This window comes from Hylobates moloch, unplaced genomic scaffold (genome assembly GCF_009828535.3).
Source record: "Hylobates moloch isolate HMO894 unplaced genomic scaffold, HMol_V3 SCAFFOLD_1, whole genome shotgun sequence".
Lineage (NCBI taxonomy): Eukaryota > Metazoa > Chordata > Mammalia > Primates > Hylobatidae > Hylobates > Hylobates moloch.
The window spans coordinates 104,111,600-104,131,991 of NW_026652276.1; the positions used below are offsets into that span (position 1 = coordinate 104,111,600).

The following is a 20,392-nucleotide window of genomic DNA, read 5'->3' on the forward strand; positions in this document are numbered from 1 at the left end:
GCCTCTAGTCCAAGCTACTTGGGAGATGGAGGCAGGGTGATCCCTTGAGCACAGGAAGTCAAGGTTGCAGTGAGCTGTGATCATGCCACTGCACTCCAGCCTGTGTGACAGACAGAGTGAGACCCTGTTATGGGGGGGAGGAAAAAAAAAGTTTGTGAGTTAGGGTTTAGAACAGAAGTACTTTAAAAGGTAAATTATATTGTTGAAGGAATGGTTTGCTAGAAGGAAAAAAAATGAAAAGTTATATTATTTTGAAAACACTTTAATATATATTTTATAGTAACAAATTTTGCAAACTTGCTAATAAAGGCCTATGGAAATTGAGAAAAGCCCACTATTTGAGTGTTGTCCTCAAAGTTCTAACATGTTGCCCTGGGTGAATGAGAACGGTGAGATAAGAATCAGAATATGGATTGCCAAGGTTTGCTAATTTAGGGTTTTGCTGCCTAGATTATATTGCTTATTATTAAGTTGTATGCAGCATCTGAATGAGCTGCTACAAGTAATTTCTTTCATTTTTATCCTATTTTTTATCAAGAAACAGGAGTTGCAGACAGATATTTGTGGTTGTGGTGAGTTTCAAGTGACAGGAACAAATGTAAAATTGTGGACACTCCCTTTTCCTTTCAACCTTCCATGTTGCCGAGACAGTCATAAACATTTTTTTCTGTTTAGCAATTAGGAAGGACCTTTGCCAAAAATTATACTGCTAGTAATCCAGCTGTCCTTTCTTCTCCCTCCCCATCCGCTAATCTGGTAGATTAACTGTGCTGAGTGGGGGATAGGGAGTACCGTTAGGACATAAGTGGTTTTATGCTTTTTCAGATCCCCCTGAGTCCAGCCATGCCGGCTCCCATTTGGCTGTGACTGCCCAGCATGCCCCATGCTGAGATGATCCAGTTACTGAAGGACTGCTCACGTGGGGAGCCGGCCTATTGGGAGGGGGTTGGGTGAGTTCATTTCTTTCATTTTTAAGAAACAAACAAACAAAAACATGGTGTGGCTTGGCACAAAAACACACCTTATGAATAAAAATGGGTTGCTAGACCCTCATGGCTAAGCCATCCCACCTTTTTCTTGTATCATTTCTTCATACTACTATGCTTCTAAGTGGAAGAAGTTTAAAGAACCTTATGTAAAATGTGAGTGATTTTTCTTTTAAAATAGAACTATAATCAGTAAATAAAGAAGTGTCCGAGTTATTGTAACAGACCCTATTAAAACATACCTATTTAAAATGCTAAAAATGAAACTTAGTCTCCTTTTTAGCGATACATTTCATTTTAGGATAACTTTAAATATATAATCTGTTGTTTTGAGCATTAGAAAAAATGTCCGCCTGGGCCAGGCGCTGTGGCTCACGCTTGTAATCCCAGCACTTTGGGAGGCCGAGGCGGGCGGATCACGAGGTCAGGAGATCGAGACCACGGTGAAACTCCGTCTCTACTAAAAATACAAAAAAATTAGCCGGGCGTGGTGGCAGGCGCCTGTAGTCCCAGCTACTCGGAGAGGCTGAGGCAGGAGAATGGCGTGAACCCAGGAGGTGGAGCTTGCAGTGAGCCGAGATTGCGCCACTGCACTCCAGCCTGGGCGACAGAGCAAGACTCCGTCTCAAAAAAAAAAAAAAAGAAAAAATGTCCGCCTGTATGTGTATACTCTGAAGATTTTCCAAGGCTGACTGAAGAAGGTTGTTAACTTTGTGGGGGCACACATTTGTTCTTATTTCCTGCCAGGGTAGTAATGGGTCTTGCTCTGCAGTTTGGATGGTCTCTGCCATATTGTCTTTGGAGTACTGATAGTATTACTGTCCATGAGGAGATTGGAGTCTTAAATAAGTTATCTTGGCTTATTCTTCCTAGCATTTTGAAATACGGTTCTGGGAAACTAGAATGAGGAAATTCTGCATCTAGGGAAGGTAATCCCAGAGTCATGGATAGGGTTTATATGTTGTAAAGCTATAAAGCCTCTTTGTCAGCCCATCCTTTTTTTTTTTTTTTTTTTTGAGACGGAGTCTCGCTCTGTCGCCCAGGCTGGAGTGCAGTGGCGCAATCTCGGCTCACTGCAAGCTCCGCCTCCCTGGTTCACGCCATTCTCCTGCCTTAGCCTCTCCGAGTAGCTGGGACTACAGGTACCTGCCACTACGCCCGGCTAATTTTTTGTATTTTTAGTAGAGACGGGGTTTCACCGTGGTCTCGATCTCCTGACCTCGTGATCTGCCCGCCTCGGCCTCCCAAAGTGCTGGGATTACAAGAGTGAGCCACCGCGCCCGGCCTTTGTCAGCCCATTCTAAGGATGGTTATTGGAGATTGGGGAACAACACATTCCAGTTTTTTTGTTGTTTGTTTTTTGAGACGGAGTCTCGCTCTTTCGCCCAGGCTGGAGTGCAGTGGCGCGATCTCGGCTCACTGCAAGCTCCGCCTTCCGGTTCACACCATTCTCCTGCCTCAGCCTCCCGAGTAGCTGGGACTACAGGCGCCCGCCACAGCGCCAGCTAATTTTTTTTGTATTTTTAGTAGAGACGGTGTTTCACTGTGTTAGCCAGGATGGTCTCGATTTCCTGACCTTGTGATCCGCCTGCCTCGGCCTCCCAAAGTGCTGGGATTACAGGCGTGAGCCACCGCGCCCGGCAACACATTACAGTTTTAATAAGGCAACAAAAACTCGGGCAGAGGAACAATAACCTGCTGTTGCCTGGAACTCTTCAAAGGCCAATTGGCCTTTAAAGTTAGATAGCTTAGCCAAAAGAGGGATTTGTTAAGTATATCCTACTCAGTATAGGCCATATTTTTTTTCCTCTGTGTGTAGCCATGGTTCTGTGGGCTCGTTTTCTCTCATTATGTCTTTAATGTTTAAATCTTTTTTTTTTTGAGGTGGAGTCTCGCTCTGTTCCTCAGGCTGGACGCCATCTTGGCTCGCTGCAAGCTCTGCCTCCCGGGTTCACGCCATTCTCCTGCCTCAGCCTCTCCGAGTAGCTGGGACTACAGGCGCCCGCCACGGCGCCCGGCTAAATTTTTTTGTATTTTTAGTAGAGATGGGGTTTCACCGTGGTCTCAATCTCCTGACCTCATGATTCGCCCGCCTCGGCCTCCCAGAATGCTGGGATTACAGGCGTGAACCACAACGCCCAGCCCGTAATGTTTAAATCTTAACTGGGGCCTGGCTGGGTGGCTCATGCCTGTAATCCCAGCACTTTGGGAGGTGGAGGTGGGCGGATCACCTGAGGTCAGGAGTTTGAGACCAGGCTGGCCAACATGGTGAAACCCAGTCTCTACTAAAAATACAAAAGTTAGCCAGGTATGGTGGCGCACACCTGTAATCCCAGCTACTTGGGAGGCTGAGGCAGGAGAGTCGCTTGAGCCTGGGAGGTGGAGGTTGCAGTGAGCCAAGATTGCGCTACTGCACTCCAGACGCAGACAGAGCGGGACTCCGTCTTAAAAATAAAAAAAACATTTAAATGGCTTTATAGTACAGCTTATTTAATTTTACTAAACCTATTTGCTTTTCTCCTAACAAGAGCATAGGTGTTTTACTGTGTGATCCCTGGGATTTATCTCACCTTAGCCATCTCCCTGTACTCTTTTTTTAAGGGGCTCATAATTCGTTATTCAGTAATCCTTAGCTGTTTTCTTGCCTGTAGTCTCATCTCAAACTAGCCTAACCTACTTGTCTTTAGACTTCTTTACATGTTGCTCTTTTCTGGTTAGTCCCTTCTGTTGAAAAACTGGATGTTCATATCTGTGAGTGCCATTGATGTACTTAGCTGATTTTGGTAATAAAAATCAAGTATTCTAGAGTTTATCTAGTCTTTTCCCTAATCACATAAAGCAACAGTTTTCTTCTGAAATGGGCTGTATTTTGGATTACTTGACTTGGTTATTTCAATTAGTTTGCATTTTAGCTACCAGGCATTTTTCTTTGTAATTATCTTTTTTAAAGCATTCCACTCATAGAGTTTGGTTTTTCTTTTTTCAATACACGTTTAAAAAAGAAGCAGTGGTATCATGACAAATGGACTGGACTGTTACGTGTTAACTGATTGTATATGATGGAAATGAGGTATGGGAGGTATGAGGAGACGAGATGGGTATCAGGAGAGTGGGAACATGAGTGGACTAAAGGAACACACTGTGTTTGCTAGGTGATGTGGAGGACCCGTTTGAGGTGCCTGGCAATGAATTTAAAGTGAGACCACTCACTTTTTTTTTTTTGAGACAGAGTCTTGCTCTGTCGCCCAAGCTGGAGTGCAGTGGGGTGATCTCTGCTCACTGCAAGCTCCGTCTTCCGGGTTCACGCCTCAGTCTCCCAAGTAGCTCAGACTACAGGCACCCGGCACCACGCCTGGCTAATTTTTTTGTATTTTTAGTAGAGACTGGGTTTCACCGTGTTAGCCAGGATGGTCTCCATCTCCTGACCTCGTGATCAGCCCGCCTTGGCCTCCCAAAGTGCTGGGATTGCAGGTGTGAGCCTCTGCACCCGGCTGAGACTGTTCACTTTTATTGTATCTTTTATTTTAGCCGTGTTTCAGCTGAATATATGCAGGGCAGGAGTAAATAGAGTGAGTTAATCAGGGTTATGGTTTTTCCAAGTAGATATAATAGAATAAGAGAGACAAGGGAACTATAGGTTTATGTGAGATCAGTTATCATGATTGACTAAAATTTAATCTGGGTAAATAAGACATGGGGTTAGGGTGGTGAAAATGTAATAAAATTAATGGATTTAAGGTTCTGGTGAGATTGAACGATTGTAGAGTTGTGGGACTGGAGGGAGTGGATTTGGAAGGTAAGAGGGTATGTTCAAAGAGAGAATGGTGTGAAATTAGTTGTGGGAATGAGTTCTCTTTTTTTTTTGGAGATGGGGGTCTTGCTCTCTCCTCCAGGCTGGAGTGCAGTGGTGTGATCTTGGCTCACTGCAACCTCCTCCTCCCGGGTTCAAGCGATCTCGAGCCTCAGCCTTCTGAGTAGCTGGGGTGACAGGCATGTGCCACCACGCCTGGCTGATTTTTGCATTTTTCGTGGAGACAGGGTTTTACCATGTTGGCCAGGCTGGTCTCCAACTCCTGACCTCAAGTGATCCGCCTGCCTCGGCCTCCCAAAGTTCTGGGATTACGTGCGTGAGCCACTGCGCCCGGCCAGAATGAGTTCTTAAAAGTGTTGGGTGAGGACAAAGGGGAGTTTGAGGCCCAGGTCAGGAGGTGTCTTTATCTATGAGCAGTGTTCATATTGTTCTTAAACTCACTGATTCTTCTGTAAGAAAATGTACCTCAGAGTTAAGACAAAAGTACTTTAAACAGTATCATTTCTACTTAAAAGCGTAAAATGCCCTGAATAGGAACCAACAGTGAAAGGATGAAAATTCAGTCTCGTTTCAAGAACAGTGCTTTTTAAACATTTCAGATATTGCCATTTTGTAGATCAGATATCCTTAATCCGAGGTCCATAGATGGATTCTCTGAAATTGTATGCATAGTTTTTGTCTACTATTTCTGGTGGAGGGGTTCACAGATTTTGTTTAAATATTTAAGAATCATTAATATACATAAACAGAGAACTGGTTACATAGCAAAAATGTCTAGTATTAAGTCTGGATGTCAAGGGAATTTTGTGTTGACATGACAAAAACATTAGCTAACATTCATGTCTTTGTTTTTTCAGGGACAAAGTATCTATGAAGAGATATGAATATGTAGCTTTACCTGAATAGCTGGGGAAGAGGGCCTTTAAGATGCTTAAATGTTGCTTAAGTTAGTTTTAGATTTTAAAATTAATTTTGCTCCTATTCTTAAATTCTAGTATATGACTCTCAACCCTTCTACTAAGAGGAAGAATACTGGATCTCCAGACAGGAAGCCCTCAAAGAAATCCAAGACAGACAACTCTTCTCTTAGTTCACAACTAAATCCTAAGTTATGGTGTCATGTACACTTGAAGAAGTCATTGAGTGGCTCGCCACTCAAAGTGAAGAACTCAAAGAATTCCAAATCTCCTGAAGAACATCTAGAAGAAATGATGAAGATGATGTCGCCCAATAAGCTGCACACTAACTTTCACATTCCTAAAAAAGGCCCACCTGCCAAGAAACCAGGGAAGCACAGTGACAAGCCTTTGAAGGCAAAGGGCAGAAGCAAAGGCATCTTGAATGGACAGAAATCCACAGGGAATTCCAAATCTCCCAAAAAAGGACTGAAGACTCCCAAAACCAAAATGAAGCAGATGACTTTGTTGGATATGGCCAAAGGCACGCAGAAGATGACACGAGCCCCACGGAATTCTGGGGGTACACCTAGGACCGCTAGTAAACCTCATAAACATCTGCCTCCTGCAGCCCTACACCTCATTGCATACTACAAAGAAAACAAAGACAGGGAGGACAAGAGGAGTGCCCTGTCCTGTGTTATCTCCAAAACAGCTCGTCTTCTCTCTAGTGAAGATAGAGCTCGTCTCCCAGAAGAATTGCGAAGTCTTGTTCAAAAACGCTATGAACTTCTAGAGCACAAAAAGAGGTGGGCTTCTATGTCTGAAGAGCAACGGAAAGAATATTTGAAAAAGAAACGGGAGGAGCTGAAAAAGAAGTTGAAGGAAAAAGCCAAAGAACGAAGAGAGAAAGAAATGCTTGAGAGATTAGAAAAACAGAAGCGGTATGAGGACCAAGAATTAACTGGCAGAAGCCTTCCAGCATTCAGATTGGTGGATACCCCTGAAGGGCTGCCCAACACGCTGTTTGGGGATGTGGCCATGGTGGTGGAATTCTTGAGCTGTTATTCTGGGCTACTTTTACCAGATGCTCAGTATCCTATTACTGCTGTGTCCCTTATGGAAGCCTTGAGTGCAGATAAGGGTGGCTTTTTATACCTTAATAGGGTGTTGGTCATCCTCTTACAGACCCTCCTACAAGATGAGATAGCAGAAGACTATGGTGAATTGGGAATGAAGCTGTCGGAAATCCCCTTGACTCTGCATTCTGTTTCAGAGCTGGTGCGGCTCTGCTTGCGTAGATCTGATGTTCAGGAGGAAAGCGAGGGCTCAGACACAGATGACAATAAAGATTCAGCTGCATTTGAGGATAATGAGGTACAAGATGAGTTCCTAGAAAAGCTGGAGACCTCTGAATTTTTTGAGCTGACGTCAGAGGAGAAGCTACAGATCTTGGCAGCACTGTGCCACCGGATCCTCATGACATACTCAGTGCAAGACCACATGGAGACCAGGCAGCAGATGTCTGCAGAGTTGTGGAAGGAGCGGCTTGCTGTGTTGAAGGAAGAAAATGATAAGAAGAGAGCAGAGAAACAGAAACGGAAAGAAATGGAAGCCAAAAATAAAGAAAACGGAAAAGTTGAGAATGGGTTAGGCAAAACTGATAGGAAAAAAGAAATTGTGAAGTTTGAGCCCCAAGTAGATACAGAAGCTGAAGACATGATTAGTGCTGTGAAGAGCAGAAGGTTGCTTGCCATTCAAGCTAAGAAGGAACGGGAAATCCAGGAAAGAGAAATGAAAGGTAAAATTTCATGCTGAGAGAAAAGGGGAAGCTCTGTAGAAGATAGTAAAAGAAAGGAAATTACTGAGGTAATGGTAGGGTCTCTGTTTGTTTACTTATTTCTGTATGTAATAACCCAGCACCTATTGGTATGTATTTTATTTTTTATTAGTTCTGTTGATAATTTCATATTTTAGCTGGAGTGTTCAGCCTGGCATTCTGATTAGTTAATAAATTAATGTGATATTGGCATCTTTTCTGGGTTCAGTAAAGGACCAAATCTACAAATAGACATAGTGGAAACAACATAGGACTTGGGAGTTGACTGACCTGGGTTCAGGTTCTAGCTCTGACTTAGCTGTACAGTGTTCCTTTGGGCAGGTTACTTATCTGTGCCTCACTTTCCTCATATGCTTGATAAGATTGTTATAAAATTGATTGACAAGATATTTGAAGCCCCTAGCGCAGTCACCAACTCAGTAGTCTGTTCTTTAAGATTTAAGAACTTAAAAATTTTGGGCTTTGATGGCACCATCAAATCTGAACTTTTAAAAAGCAGCTTTATTAAGAAATAATCGACATACAGTATAATTAGTTCACTTATTATGTATAATTTAGTGTTTTCAGTAGATTCACAGATAATGTACAACCATTGCCACAGTCAATTTTGTAACATTTTTATCATCTCAGAAAGAAACCTTCTACCCATGAACTGTCATTACCCCATTCGCCCATCCTCCCCAGCCCTGAGCAACCACTAGTCTACTTTGTCTCTATAGATTTGCTATTCTAGACATTTTCTCTAAATGGAATTGTATAACAGATAGTCTATTGTGACTTTCACTTAGCATAATGTTTTACATGCTACAACATGAATGAATCTTGAAAACATTATGCTAAGTGAAAGAAGCCAGTCACAAAATAGACCACCTCTATTTAGTTGTAAAACTTTTTTTTTTTTGAGATGGAGTCTCACTCTGTCGCCCAGGCTAAAGTGCAATGGTTTGATCTTGGCTCACTGCAACCTCCGCCTTCTGGGTTCAAGCGATTCTCCTGCCTCAGCCTCCCGAGTAGCTGGGATTACAGGCATGCGCCATCATGCCCGGCCAATTTTTGTGTTTTTGTAGAGATGGGGTTTCACCATGTTGGCCAGGCTAGTTTCGAACTCCTGATCCACCCGCCTCAGTCTCCCAAAGTGCTGGGATTACAGGCGTGAGCCACTGTGCCAGGCCAGCCACCGTGCCTGGCCCCAAAACATTTTTAAAAGAAAACCCAAAAGTCACTCACTCTTCTCCCTTGTCCCCATCCCCCGGCAACCACCAATCTGTTCTCTGCATCTATGGATTTACCTGTTCTGGATATTTCATGTAAATGTAATCATATAATATGTAGCCTTTTTATGGCTGGCTTTTTTCACTTAGCATGTTCTCCAGGTTTATCCATGTTGTAGCATGTGTTAGTACTTCATTCCCTTTTATGGCTGGATAATATTCCATTGTTTGGATATACCACGTTTTGTTTCTCATTCATCACTTGATAAACATTTAGATTGTTTTCATCTTTTGCCTGTTATGAATAATGCTGCCATAAACATTTGTGTATGAGTTTTTGAGTAGTCATATACTTTCATTTCTTTAGAGTAAATACCTCGGAATGAGATTGTTGGGTCATATGGTTATGTTTAACCATCTGAGAAACTGCCAGACTGTTTTCCAAAGTGGCTGCACAATTTTACATGCTCACCAGCAGTGAATTAAAGGTTCCGACTTTTCTCCTTCCTCATCAATACTTGTTATTTTCTGACTTTTTGATGATAGTCATCCTAGTGGGTGTGAAATGGTATCTCATTGTGGTTTTGATTTGCATTTCTTTGATGGCTAATGATGCTGAACCATCTTTTCATGTGTCTCCTGGCCACCTGTGTATCTTTGGAGAAGTATTAATTCAGATCATTTGTCCATTATTAAATTGAGTTATTTGTTTATTATTGAGTTGTAAGAGTTCTTTATATATTCTAGATACAATTCTCTGTCTGATACCTGGTCTACAAATATTTTCATCTATTTTGTGTGTTGTCCTTTCACTTTTTTTTTTGGGAGACGGAGTTTCGCTCTTTTTTGTGCCCAGGCTGGAGTCCACTGACGTGATCTCAGCTCCCTGAAACCTCTGCCTCCTGGGTTCAAGTGATTCTCTTGCCTCAGCCTCCTGAGTAGCTGGGATTACGGGCGTGCGCCACCACGCCTGGCTAATTTTCTATTTTTAGTAGAGATGGGGTTTTACCACGTTGACCAGGCAAAGTCTCGAACTCCTGACCTCAGGTGATCTGCCTGCCTTGGCCTCCCAAAGTGCTGGGATAACAGCTGTGAGCCACTGCATCTGGCCTGTCCTTTCACTTTCTTAGTAGTATCATTTGAAGCACAAAAGTTTTTGAAATTTGATGAGGTTCATTTTATCTGTTTATTCTTTTGTTACTCATAGATTTGGTGTTAGATTTAAGGATCTTTTGCCAAATCCAGGGTCATGAAGATTTACTCCTGTTTTCTTCCAAATGTCTTAATAGTTTTACCTCTGAAATTTAGGTCTTTATTTTCAGCTAATTTTTATAGTGTAAGGTAAAAGTCCAGCTTTATTTTTTTTGCATGTGTCTCTCCAGTTGTCCTAGTACTGTTTTTTGAAATGACAAACCTTTCCCCATTGAATGGCCCTGACACGCTTGTCAAAAATCATATGACTCTAGGATACATTGGCTTATTTCTGGACTCTGAATTCTATTTCACTGATCTGTATGTCTGTCTTTATGTAAAAGCCACACTGTCTTGATAACTTTGCTTTGTAGTAAGTTTCGGAATAGGGAAGTGTTGATCTTCCAGCTTGTTCTTTTTCAACATTTTCTTTTTTATTTTATTTTGAGACAAGGTCCCATTCTTCACCCAGGCTGGAGTGCAGCAGTGTGATTTCAGCTCACTGCAGCCTTGACCTCTTGGGCTCAAGTGATCCTCCCTCTTCAGCCTCCCGAGCAGCTGGGACTACAGGCATGTGTCACCACGCCTGGCTAATCTTTTTATTATTTGTGGACGCCGGTATTGAACCCCAAAACTCAAGTGATCTTCCTGCTTCAGCCTCCTAAACTGCTGGGATTACAGGCCTGAGCCACCAAACCCCGGTTTGAATAGTTCTTTCATTAGAAAATGTATATTCCTTTTAAAACAAATTTTAGTTTATACTACTTAAGGCCATCGAAATATTTTTACATAGATATGCATACTGTGCCTGAGTATACATATGTAATGTGTACTTTCCATTTTATTTATTTTTTTGGATACAGAGAGTCGCCCTGTCACCCAGGCTGGAGTGCAATGGTGCGATCTTGGCTCACTGCAACCTCCACCTCCCAGGTTCAAGCTATTCTCGTGCCTCTGCCACCTAAGTAGCTGGGATAACAAGGCATCTGCTACTACACCCAGCTAATTTTTGTATTTTTAGTAGAGATGGAGATTCACCATGTTGGTTAGGCTAGTCTCAAAACTCTGACCTCAAGTGAACTGCCTGCCTCAACTGGCCAAATTGCTGGGATTAAAGGCATGAGCCACCTCCCCTGGCCATTGTATTTACCATTTTAAAGACCTATGAAGAGGCCAGGCTCGGTGGCTCACAGCCTGTAATCCTACACTTTGGGAGGCTGAGGCAGGCCGATCATGAGGCCAGGAGATCAAGACCATTCTGGCCAACATGGTGAAACCCTGTCTCTACTAAAAATACAAATTTAGCCTGGCGTGGTGGTGCATGCCTGTAATCCCAGCTACTCAGGATGCTGAGGCAGGAGAATAGCTTGAACCAGGGAGTCCGAGGTTGCAGTGAGCCAAGATCGGCCACTGTACTCCAGCCTAGGGGACAGAGCGAGACTCTGTCTTTAAAAAAAAAAAAAAAAAAAAATCAGCTGGGTGTGGTGGTGCCTGTAATTCCAGCTACTTGGGAAGCTGAGGCAGGATAATCGCTTGAACCAGGGAGTTGGAGGTTGCAGAGAGCCGAGATCACACCACTGCACTCCTGCCTGATGACAGAGCGAGACGCCATCCCTAAATAAATAAATAAATAAATAAATAAGCTGGCCGTGGTGGCACACACCTGTAATCCCAGCTACTTGGGAGGCTGAGGCAGGAGAATCGCTTGAACCTGGGAGGCAGAGGTTGCAGTGAGCCGAGATGGTGCCGTTGCACTCCAGGCTGGGTGACAGGGCGAGACTGTCTCAAAACAAAACAAAACAAAATAAAACAATACCTATCAAGAAAGTGTAACTGCGGTCGGGCGCAGTGGCTCACGCCTGTAATCCCAGCACTTGGGGAGGCCGAGGTGGGCGGATCACCTGAGGTTGGGAGTTCAAGACCAGCCTGACCAACATGAAGAAACCTTGTCTCTACTAAAAATACAAAATTAGCCGGGCGTGGTGACACATGCCTGTAATCCCAGCTACTCGGTAGACTGAGGCAGGAGAATCACTTGAACCCGGGAGGCGGAGGTTGCGGTGAGGCGAGATCATACCATTGCACTCCAGCCTAGACAACACGAGAGAAACTCCGTCTCAAAAAAAAGAAAAAAAAAAGTATAACTATTGCAGATGAAGCAGAATGTAGGTTAAAACCTTCACCTCTATTTTATCTGAAACGTAATGATTTCTTCCATTTTTGGACTGCTCCACTGTGTTTTATATTTAAGAGAAAGGAAAAGATGATATTCTGTTATTTGTATGGAAACAAGGGACAGAATATTAGTGTTTTACTAAGATCAGTATTTGGATTAGAGTTCAGGTCTTTGGATAACTAGTTCAGTGCTGTAACCTCTGAGACAGAATTTGGTCTTCCTTTGGTGACTTGTCCTAAATTGGCTTATGTTTGTTTGTAGTCTTGGGAGACTGAACTTTTCCTTGATAGTAATTGGGCCATCACTCTCTCTCGCTTTTTTTTTTTTTTTTTTTAAATCATTTACCTTTGTACTATTTTCTGCTATAACCATTGTTACAAATATACAGTTTCATTTGGGCTAGAAAACTTTATCAAAGGTAACAAATTCCATGTTTTAAATAAATGGAATTTATCCTAAGTTTTTAAAGTAACATCTTTAGACAGATGCATTTTCCACATTCACATCTTATTGTAGATGTTATTGTCAATGGACAATCAGGGTTAAAAATTATTGGGGCTGAGTGCAGTGGCTCACACGTCTAATCCCAGCACTTTGAGAGGCCGAGGCAGGAGATCGCTTGAGCCCAGAAGTTTGAGACCAGCTTGGGCAAACATAGTAAGACCCTATCTCTAAAAAAAAAATAAACAATTTTTAAAAATTGTGACATTGTAAATAGCATTGCTCTGTACCCTATGGTGTCAAGGTTTGTGACAATTATGGAAAAACTTAACAAAATTAGCGGGCTGCTTTTGTTGTTTAGGGAAATTTCTAACTGAATAAACCTAATTAATGAATGATCAGAAATAAAATTTTTATCATTAACAGTAACTTGCTGAATAATTAGAAAAATAGGTGTTCAATGTGAAATAATTACTATCCACAAGTGCTCCCCTGCTGTTGTTTTTCAGTTTTTTTTTCTTGTCATCAGGGCTATTAAACCAAATTACTGTCAGATTCCTCAGGACTGAAATATGTTTTATTTTGAAATAGTTATTTTACTAGTTTTATTTTTCATGATCTTTTTGAGGGTGCACCTGTCAGAAGATGTTTCAGTTAGTCCTATTTATGGACTGTTAACTGTTTCTTCAGCATTGTTTAAAATATATTAAGAAGTGGTATTTTGGCCGAGTGTGGTGGCTCATGCCTATAATCCCAGCACTTTGAGGGGCTGAGACGGGTGGATCAGTTGAGGTCAGGAGTTCGAGACCAGCCTGGACAACATGGGGAAACCCTGTCTCTACTAAAAATGCAAAAATTAGCTGGACACAGTGGTGTGTGCCTGTAGTCCAGCTACACGGGAGGCTGAGGCAGGAGAATTGCTTGAACCCGGGAGGCAGAGGTTGCAGTGAGTCGAGATCGCGCCACTGCACTCCAGCCTGGGTGACAGAGCAAGACTCCGCCTCAAAACAGAAACAAAAAGGAGTGATATTTTGGAGATAAAAGATTTTGCATTGAGTTGAGGGATGAGATGTCACCAAAAATTCAAGGAGTGTAAGAGGACTAGATGTTGCTGCCTTACATGTCATTTCTTTTAACAGATTAGAATTAGAGAAAGCAAACTAAGATTTGATAAACAACTACTGTACACCAGTCACTTTTTACTCTATATTTTATTTAATTTGTAAGAGTGGGATTTACTAGGAAAATACCTGATTTGAGTCTTTTTATTTTTAACAGTGAAACTGGAACGCCAAGCTGAAGAAGAACGAATACGGAAGCACAAAGCAGCTGCTGAGAAAGCTTTCCAGGAAGGGATTGCCAAGGCCAAACTAGTCATGCGCAGGACTCCTATTGGCACAGATCGAAACCATAATAGGTCAGTTCCTAAACCAAATTTTTGTTTTCTTTAGGACTGTTTACATTGCTATTAGGAAAATTTTCTAAAGTACAAGAATAGACAAGCTTCTCTCTTGAATTTTCCAATTCTGTTTGGAAACAGAATTGTTGATGATTATTGAATATTAACTGCCAAATGCTAGAGTTGCAAAGTTAAGTAAGACATATTCCTGCCCTTGAAGATACCACAAGTAGGAAGCTTACATGATGGTGATAGGTGAAATGTAATCCAAAGACAAGTATTTAAAAATGGCAGTAGGTTTTAAATGCATACATTTTGTGAAACCTAAAGGAGAAATATTAGTAGTTACACAAATTAGGGCTGGACGTGGTGGTTCACACCTGTAATCCTAACACTTTGGGAGGCTGAGTCGAGAGGATTGCTTGAGGCCAGGAGTTCAAGACCAGCCCGGCCAACATAGCGAGACCCCATTTCAATTAAAAAAAGAAAGAAATTATAAAAATTACAGACATTAAACTAGTCTCCAGTTTCAACATTTCTCATATACTTTGATTTACCTTGCAATTTTTATCTGTCTAGAGTTCTGAAGAGGAAGAATTCTGTAAACTGTGGTTTTGAATGCTCAGTGATACTCTGTACTATCTTCTCCAGCAGTAAAATCATACTGCAATCCTGTTCTATTCATTGTCTTATTAATACTGGTTGTGATTTGTAGATACTGGCTCTTCTCAGATGAAGTTCCAGGGTTATTCATTGAAAAAGGCTGGGTACACGACAGCATTGACTACCGATTCAACCATCACTGCAAAGACCACACAGTCTCTGGTGATGAGGATTACTGTCCCCGCAGTGAGTATATCTGTATATCTAAGAGTTATTTCACCCTGCTCAAGTAGGCTCAACATTAAGGACTGCTTTTCCTCTGTCACGTTTTCCATTTGCAGAATTTCTTTATTGTGGTCTTAGATCTATTTGAGTGAAGTAGGTAGATGTGAAATGTGTAGAAAGAAGGAGAGAAAGCCACGTTTGATTACCACCTTTGTTCTAAGCATAGTGTGAGAAGATGAAGAGCTTGAATATTAGGATATTTGGGTATTAGATTTTATAGGAGCAGTTTTCAAACTTTGTCCCTTGGAAGCCTTTGTAGGTGCCTCAAGGGCTGAAATTGAGGTATGGGGGCTGCTAAGGGCAGTGTTACATGTCCTCTTCTTCTCCTTTTTTTTTTTTTTTGAGACGGAGTTTTACTCTTGTTGCCCAGGCTGGAGAGCAATGGCGTGATCTCGGCTCACTGCAACCTCCGCCTCCTGGGTTCAAACAATTCTCCAACCTCAGTCTCCCGAGTAGCTGGGACTACAGGTGTGTGCCACCACATCTGGCTAATTTTTGTATTTTTAGTAGGGACGGGGTTTCACCATGTTGGCCAAGCTGATCTCAAACTCCTGACCTCAGGTGATCTGCCCACCTCGGCCTCCCAAAGTGCTGGGGATTACAAGTGTGAGCCACCGCACCTGAACCTCTTCTTCTACTTTTAAAATTAATTTGTTCAGTGTTTATGCTGAATCTCTATTTGTGAAGCAGTTTGTCATATGCTAGGGGTATAGCAGCAAACAAGACAGATAAGGTTCTTAAAATTCTTGTGAGGAGAAACATGGCAAATACCTAACGAAAAATGAGTGACAGAGAAGGGATCATGTAGGGACACTGGTAATATTTTTTCTCTTGATCTGGGTGCTGGGTATATGTGTTCAGTTTGTAAAAGAAATACACACTGAATAGTTTTCTGAATATGTATCCATATTCTTTCTTAAAGTTTATGTATTGAGTATAGTTCAAGAAAGAAACAAATTTTAATTAAAAAAATAAGATGCTTAGTTTAGGTCAGGTTTTCTCAACCTCAATGTTACTGACATTTTGGGCTAGATGAATCTTTTTTTTTTTTTCTCCCACCATGATTTGTACTGGGAGCTGTCCTGTGCATTGTAGGTTATTCAGGAGCTTCCCTCTACCCACTAGGTGGTAGCAGTGAAAACCAAGTATGTCTCTAGATCCTGCCAGATACCTGTGGCAGGCAGCAGTGCTCCCTGTTGAGAACCACTAGGTTAAATGATCCGTAAGCTTCTTTCAGCTCTGCTGTCTGTAACCTAATGAAAATTGCTTATGTGTTGGTGTCATGTCGGAGATAAAGAAAAAAAAAGAAGTTGCTTCCTGAGTACTAGATTATTGTGCTTCTTCGATAAATCTTTATTTTTTAAAAAGTAATTCTTCATTTTAGAGAAATTCCTAACTCAAGCTTGAAACTCACAAAATTGTTAAGAATAATACTGATTTACAAACATAAACATTCCTTCAAATAAAACTTCAGATTTAAGGTGTTTGCATGTTGAATTATATTGAGCATGGATTATGTCACTTTGTAGAAGAATCTAGTTTTGTTAGACTTCATAAAAACTCAGGTGAGGGCAGTTAGGTTTGAGAGCAGTAACTGTGGAGCCTGGATGTTTAGATTTGGAAGAGATTCCAGTGGGATGAAGAAGTGTTACTTTATAATGTATCCCCGAGACAAGATTGGGGACCCAGACCCTTCACTTCTAGAGCATCCTGGTGGATGTTGTTTCGTGTTTTCCAGTTCTAGAATGGCAGTTTTTATTTCAAATTACCCAACGGAGGCTGGATGCAGTGGCTCATGCCTGTAATCCCAGCGCTTTGGGAGGCTGAGGCAGGCGGATCACTTGAGCTCAAGAGTTGAAGACCAGCCTGACCAACATGGCGAAACCCCGTCTCTACAAAAAATACAAAAATTAGCCGGTGTGGTGGCGGGCACCTGTAATCCCAGCTACTTGGCAGGCTGAGGCAAGAGAATTGTTTAAGCCCAGGAGGCAGGGGTTGCAGTGAGCCAAGATTGCGCCACTGCACTGCAGCCTGGGTGACAGAGCAACATTCTGTCTCAAAAAAATTTTTTTTTTTTTTTTTTTTTTTTTTTTTGAGACGGAGTCTCGCTCTGTCACCCAGGCTGGAGTACAGTGGCGCGATCTCGGCTCACTGCAAGCTCTGCCTCCTGGGTTCACGCCATTCTCTTGCCTCAGCCTCTCCGAGTAGCTGGGACTACAGGCGCCCGCCACTACACCCGGCTAATTTTTTGTATTTTTTAGTAGAGACGGGGTTTCACCGTGGTCTCAATCTCCTGACCTCGTGATCCGCCCGCCTCGGCCTCCCAAAGTGCTGGGATTACAAGCGTGAGCCACCGCGCCCGGCCCTGTCTCAAAAAATTTAAAAAAATAAATAAATTACCCAACTGAAAAGACTAAACAAGGTTATGTGTTAGTATTGCAGAGATGTTTCAGGTTAAAGCGGGGAGAATGGGAAAGAGAAGAGAAACAATCATAGTATGAGGTAAGGCTTCAAATATTGTGATGACTGGCCAGGCATGGTAGCTCACACCTGTAATCCCAGCACTCGGGAGGCTAAGGCAGGCAGATCACCTGAGGTCAGGAGTTGGAGACCAGCCTGGCCAACATGGTGAAACTCCCATCTCTACTAAAAATACAAAAATTAGCCAGGTGTGGTGGTGTGTGCCTATAATCCCAGCCACTCGGGAGTCTGAGGCAGGGAGAATCGCTTGAACCCGGGAGGCAGAGGTTTCAGTGAGCCGAGATTGTACCACTGCACTCCAGCCTGGGTGACAGAGCGAGACTCTATCTCAAAAAACAAAACAAAACAAAAACCAAATATTGTGATGATCTAAGATAGGCTTTGATAAATTGGCTCAAGATATATCTATGTTAAAGTCACGTATCAGTATATAGGAACTGATTTACAAAAAAAGTTAGTTGTATTATTTGACACTTGAAGCCTCCAAGGATAAGTCTTTAGTATTTATGTATTCTCATTACCTCTGCTTCACTACAGATGCCTTTGCTCTTTAACATCATGTAAAAGGAGTAAATTCTTTATTTTGCTTTGATATAAAGATATTTAGTCATTCTTCATTCTAAATTGCAGTACTCCTAAACTTTGGAACTGTGCAACGATTCCACTTCAGAGAGCAAATATCTGAGATAACGTGCTGTGTTTAAGATATTTAAGAGAAATTAGCATCTTTTATACATGAAAATATATTTGATATATTTCACAGGAAGCATGTGTGTTGTTACAAATTGTTGAGTTTAGCACTGCGTACTGCTTAGATTTGAAACTAGCAATTGGGTATTTACTGCTTAGATTTGAAACTAGCAATTGGGTATTTACTAAAGTCAACCTAATGTCTTAATTTTTCTTAGGTAAGAAAGCAAACTTAGGTAAAAATGCAAGCATGAACACACAACATGGACCAGCAACAGAAGTTGCTGTAGAGACAACCACACCCAAACAAGGACAGAACCTATGGTAATGTGAGCATTCATCTGGTTGCTCTTTTTCCTTTTAATTGTTAAGGAAGAAAGTATTTAGTATAGTGATGCCAGTGAGTTAATAATTATTTGCTCAGGATACTTTGTGTGACTGATATTTTGGATATCAAAACTTCTTGCATTAGCATAGGTTTTAGAGGATCCATTCTACGGCTTTAACTGTGATCACCTGTGACCTTTCATTTTTGAATTTTGGGTATAGGTTTACTCTCTGGAGGGAAAGGGACAAGTATGCCAATTAACTTTATAAAATTTCATATAATATTTTAATAGGAACCATATTGGCTCCAGTGTCCTAGTACAGAATTAACATTAGGCATCATGAAAATAGTAAATTACTTATTCTACTTCTAGATAGTAGACTGTGAACACATTTGGAATTCTGTTCTCCCAAGTCCCACCACCAACTCTAGATCCCTTGCTTAGTGTTTGATTTTGAATTTTTTTTTTTTTTTCAGAGTTATCAGGTCTGTTTTGCCCCTACAGGTTTTTATGTGATAGTCAAAAGGAGCTGGATGAGTTGCTAAACTGTCTTCACCCTCAGGGAATAAGAGAAAGTCAACTTAAAGAGAGACTAGAGAAGAGGTAAGAGGTTTTCATCTTACTTCCTCACATCTTACTTCTCTTTAGCATTGGATATAAATATCTGAGGGTTTTTTTTCTTTTTTTTTTTTTGAGATGGAGTCTCCCTCTGTCGTCCAGGCTGGAGTGCAGTGGCGCAATCTCGGCTCACTGCAAGCTCCGCCTCCTGGGTTCACGCCATTTTCCTGCCTCAGCCTCTCCGAGTAGCTGGGACTACAGGCACCCGCCATCACGCCCGGCTAATTTTTTGTATTTTTAGTAGAGACGGTGTTTCACCGTGGTCTTGATCTCCTCACCTCGTGATCCACCCACCTCGGCCTCCCAAAGTGCTGGGATTACAAGCGTGAGCCACCACGCCCGGCCTGGGTTTTTTTTTCTTATCCATTTAAGTTATTAAAGTAAAATATTGTAAATGTGTAACCGTTTTGTGTTCATATTGCCTGGTATTTTCTTGGCACATTATGCTTATTGGAAAAATATACCTTTGGCCATCTATATATAGAGTAGCAGGATTATTATGCATTAAAGAACAGGTGCCAGCACCAAGCTGTGAGCCTCATGGTTGTTAGACAGCTTTGCAGATGCAGGCCCAGATGGGTGAGTGTCCAGAAGTGTTCTACCAATATTCAGAAGAGCCAAAAGGTGGAAACAACGGCAATGACTATCAACTGATGGAATGGATAAATAAAAGTTAGTATATATCCAGGCCTTGTGCGATGGCTCACACCTGTAATACCAGCACTTTGAGAGGTAAAGGCAGGCCAATGTCTTGCATCCAGGAGTTTTGAGACCAGCCTTGGCAACATAGGGAAACTCCGTTTCTACAAAAAAAAAACAAAAATTATCTTGGGTGTGGTGGTTTGTGTATGTAGGTAGTCTTAGCTACTTGGGAGGCTGAGCTGAGTTGATCACTTGAGCCCAAAAGGCGGAGGTTGCATTGAGCCAAGATCATGCCCCTGCACTCTGGCCTGGCCTGGGTGACAGAGCGAGACGCTGTCTCATACAAAATTAAACAAAAAACCCCCAAAATTTAGTGTATTCAAATAATGGAATATTATTTAGCCACAAAAAGAAGTACTGTGCTGTGCTACAACATGGATGAACCTAGAAAACATGCTAAGCAAAAGAAGTCAGACATCAAAGGCCATGTGATGTATGATTGCATTCAAATGAAACATCTAGAATAGGCAAATCTATTTCAAACAGAAAGTAGATTAGTGGTTGCCAGAGGATAGGAGAAGGGGAGAATAGGAGTGATGATTGCTAACAGGTAAGAGATTCCTGCTTGGGGTGATGAAAATGTTTTGGAATTACACGTGTGGTTCTACAACAAAAAACTGAAGTACATGCTTCAAGTTGGTGAATTTCATGTCATATGAATTAAAAAGAATCAAAAAACGCTGTTCTGTCTGTAAAGTGGCATCAACTCCATCTAAATTTGCGACTGCCATAT

General features: G+C 41.8%; 1 protein-coding gene across 1 annotated transcript in view; it reads left to right on the top strand.

The window, feature by feature from the left end:
• BAZ1B (bromodomain adjacent to zinc finger domain 1B) overlaps positions 1-20,392 on the top strand; it is a 71,181-nt gene that overhangs the window by 27,355 nt on the left and 23,434 nt on the right. The window contains exons 5-9 of the mRNA XM_058437052.1: positions 5,793-7,494; positions 13,831-13,969; positions 14,667-14,800; positions 18,229-18,334; positions 18,844-18,942. Coding sequence (XP_058293035.1) covers positions 5,793-7,494; positions 13,831-13,969; positions 14,667-14,800; positions 18,229-18,334; positions 18,844-18,942 — 2,180 coding nt within the window. The remainder of the gene's footprint in view (positions 1-5,792; positions 7,495-13,830; positions 13,970-14,666; positions 14,801-18,228; positions 18,335-18,843; positions 18,943-20,392) is intronic.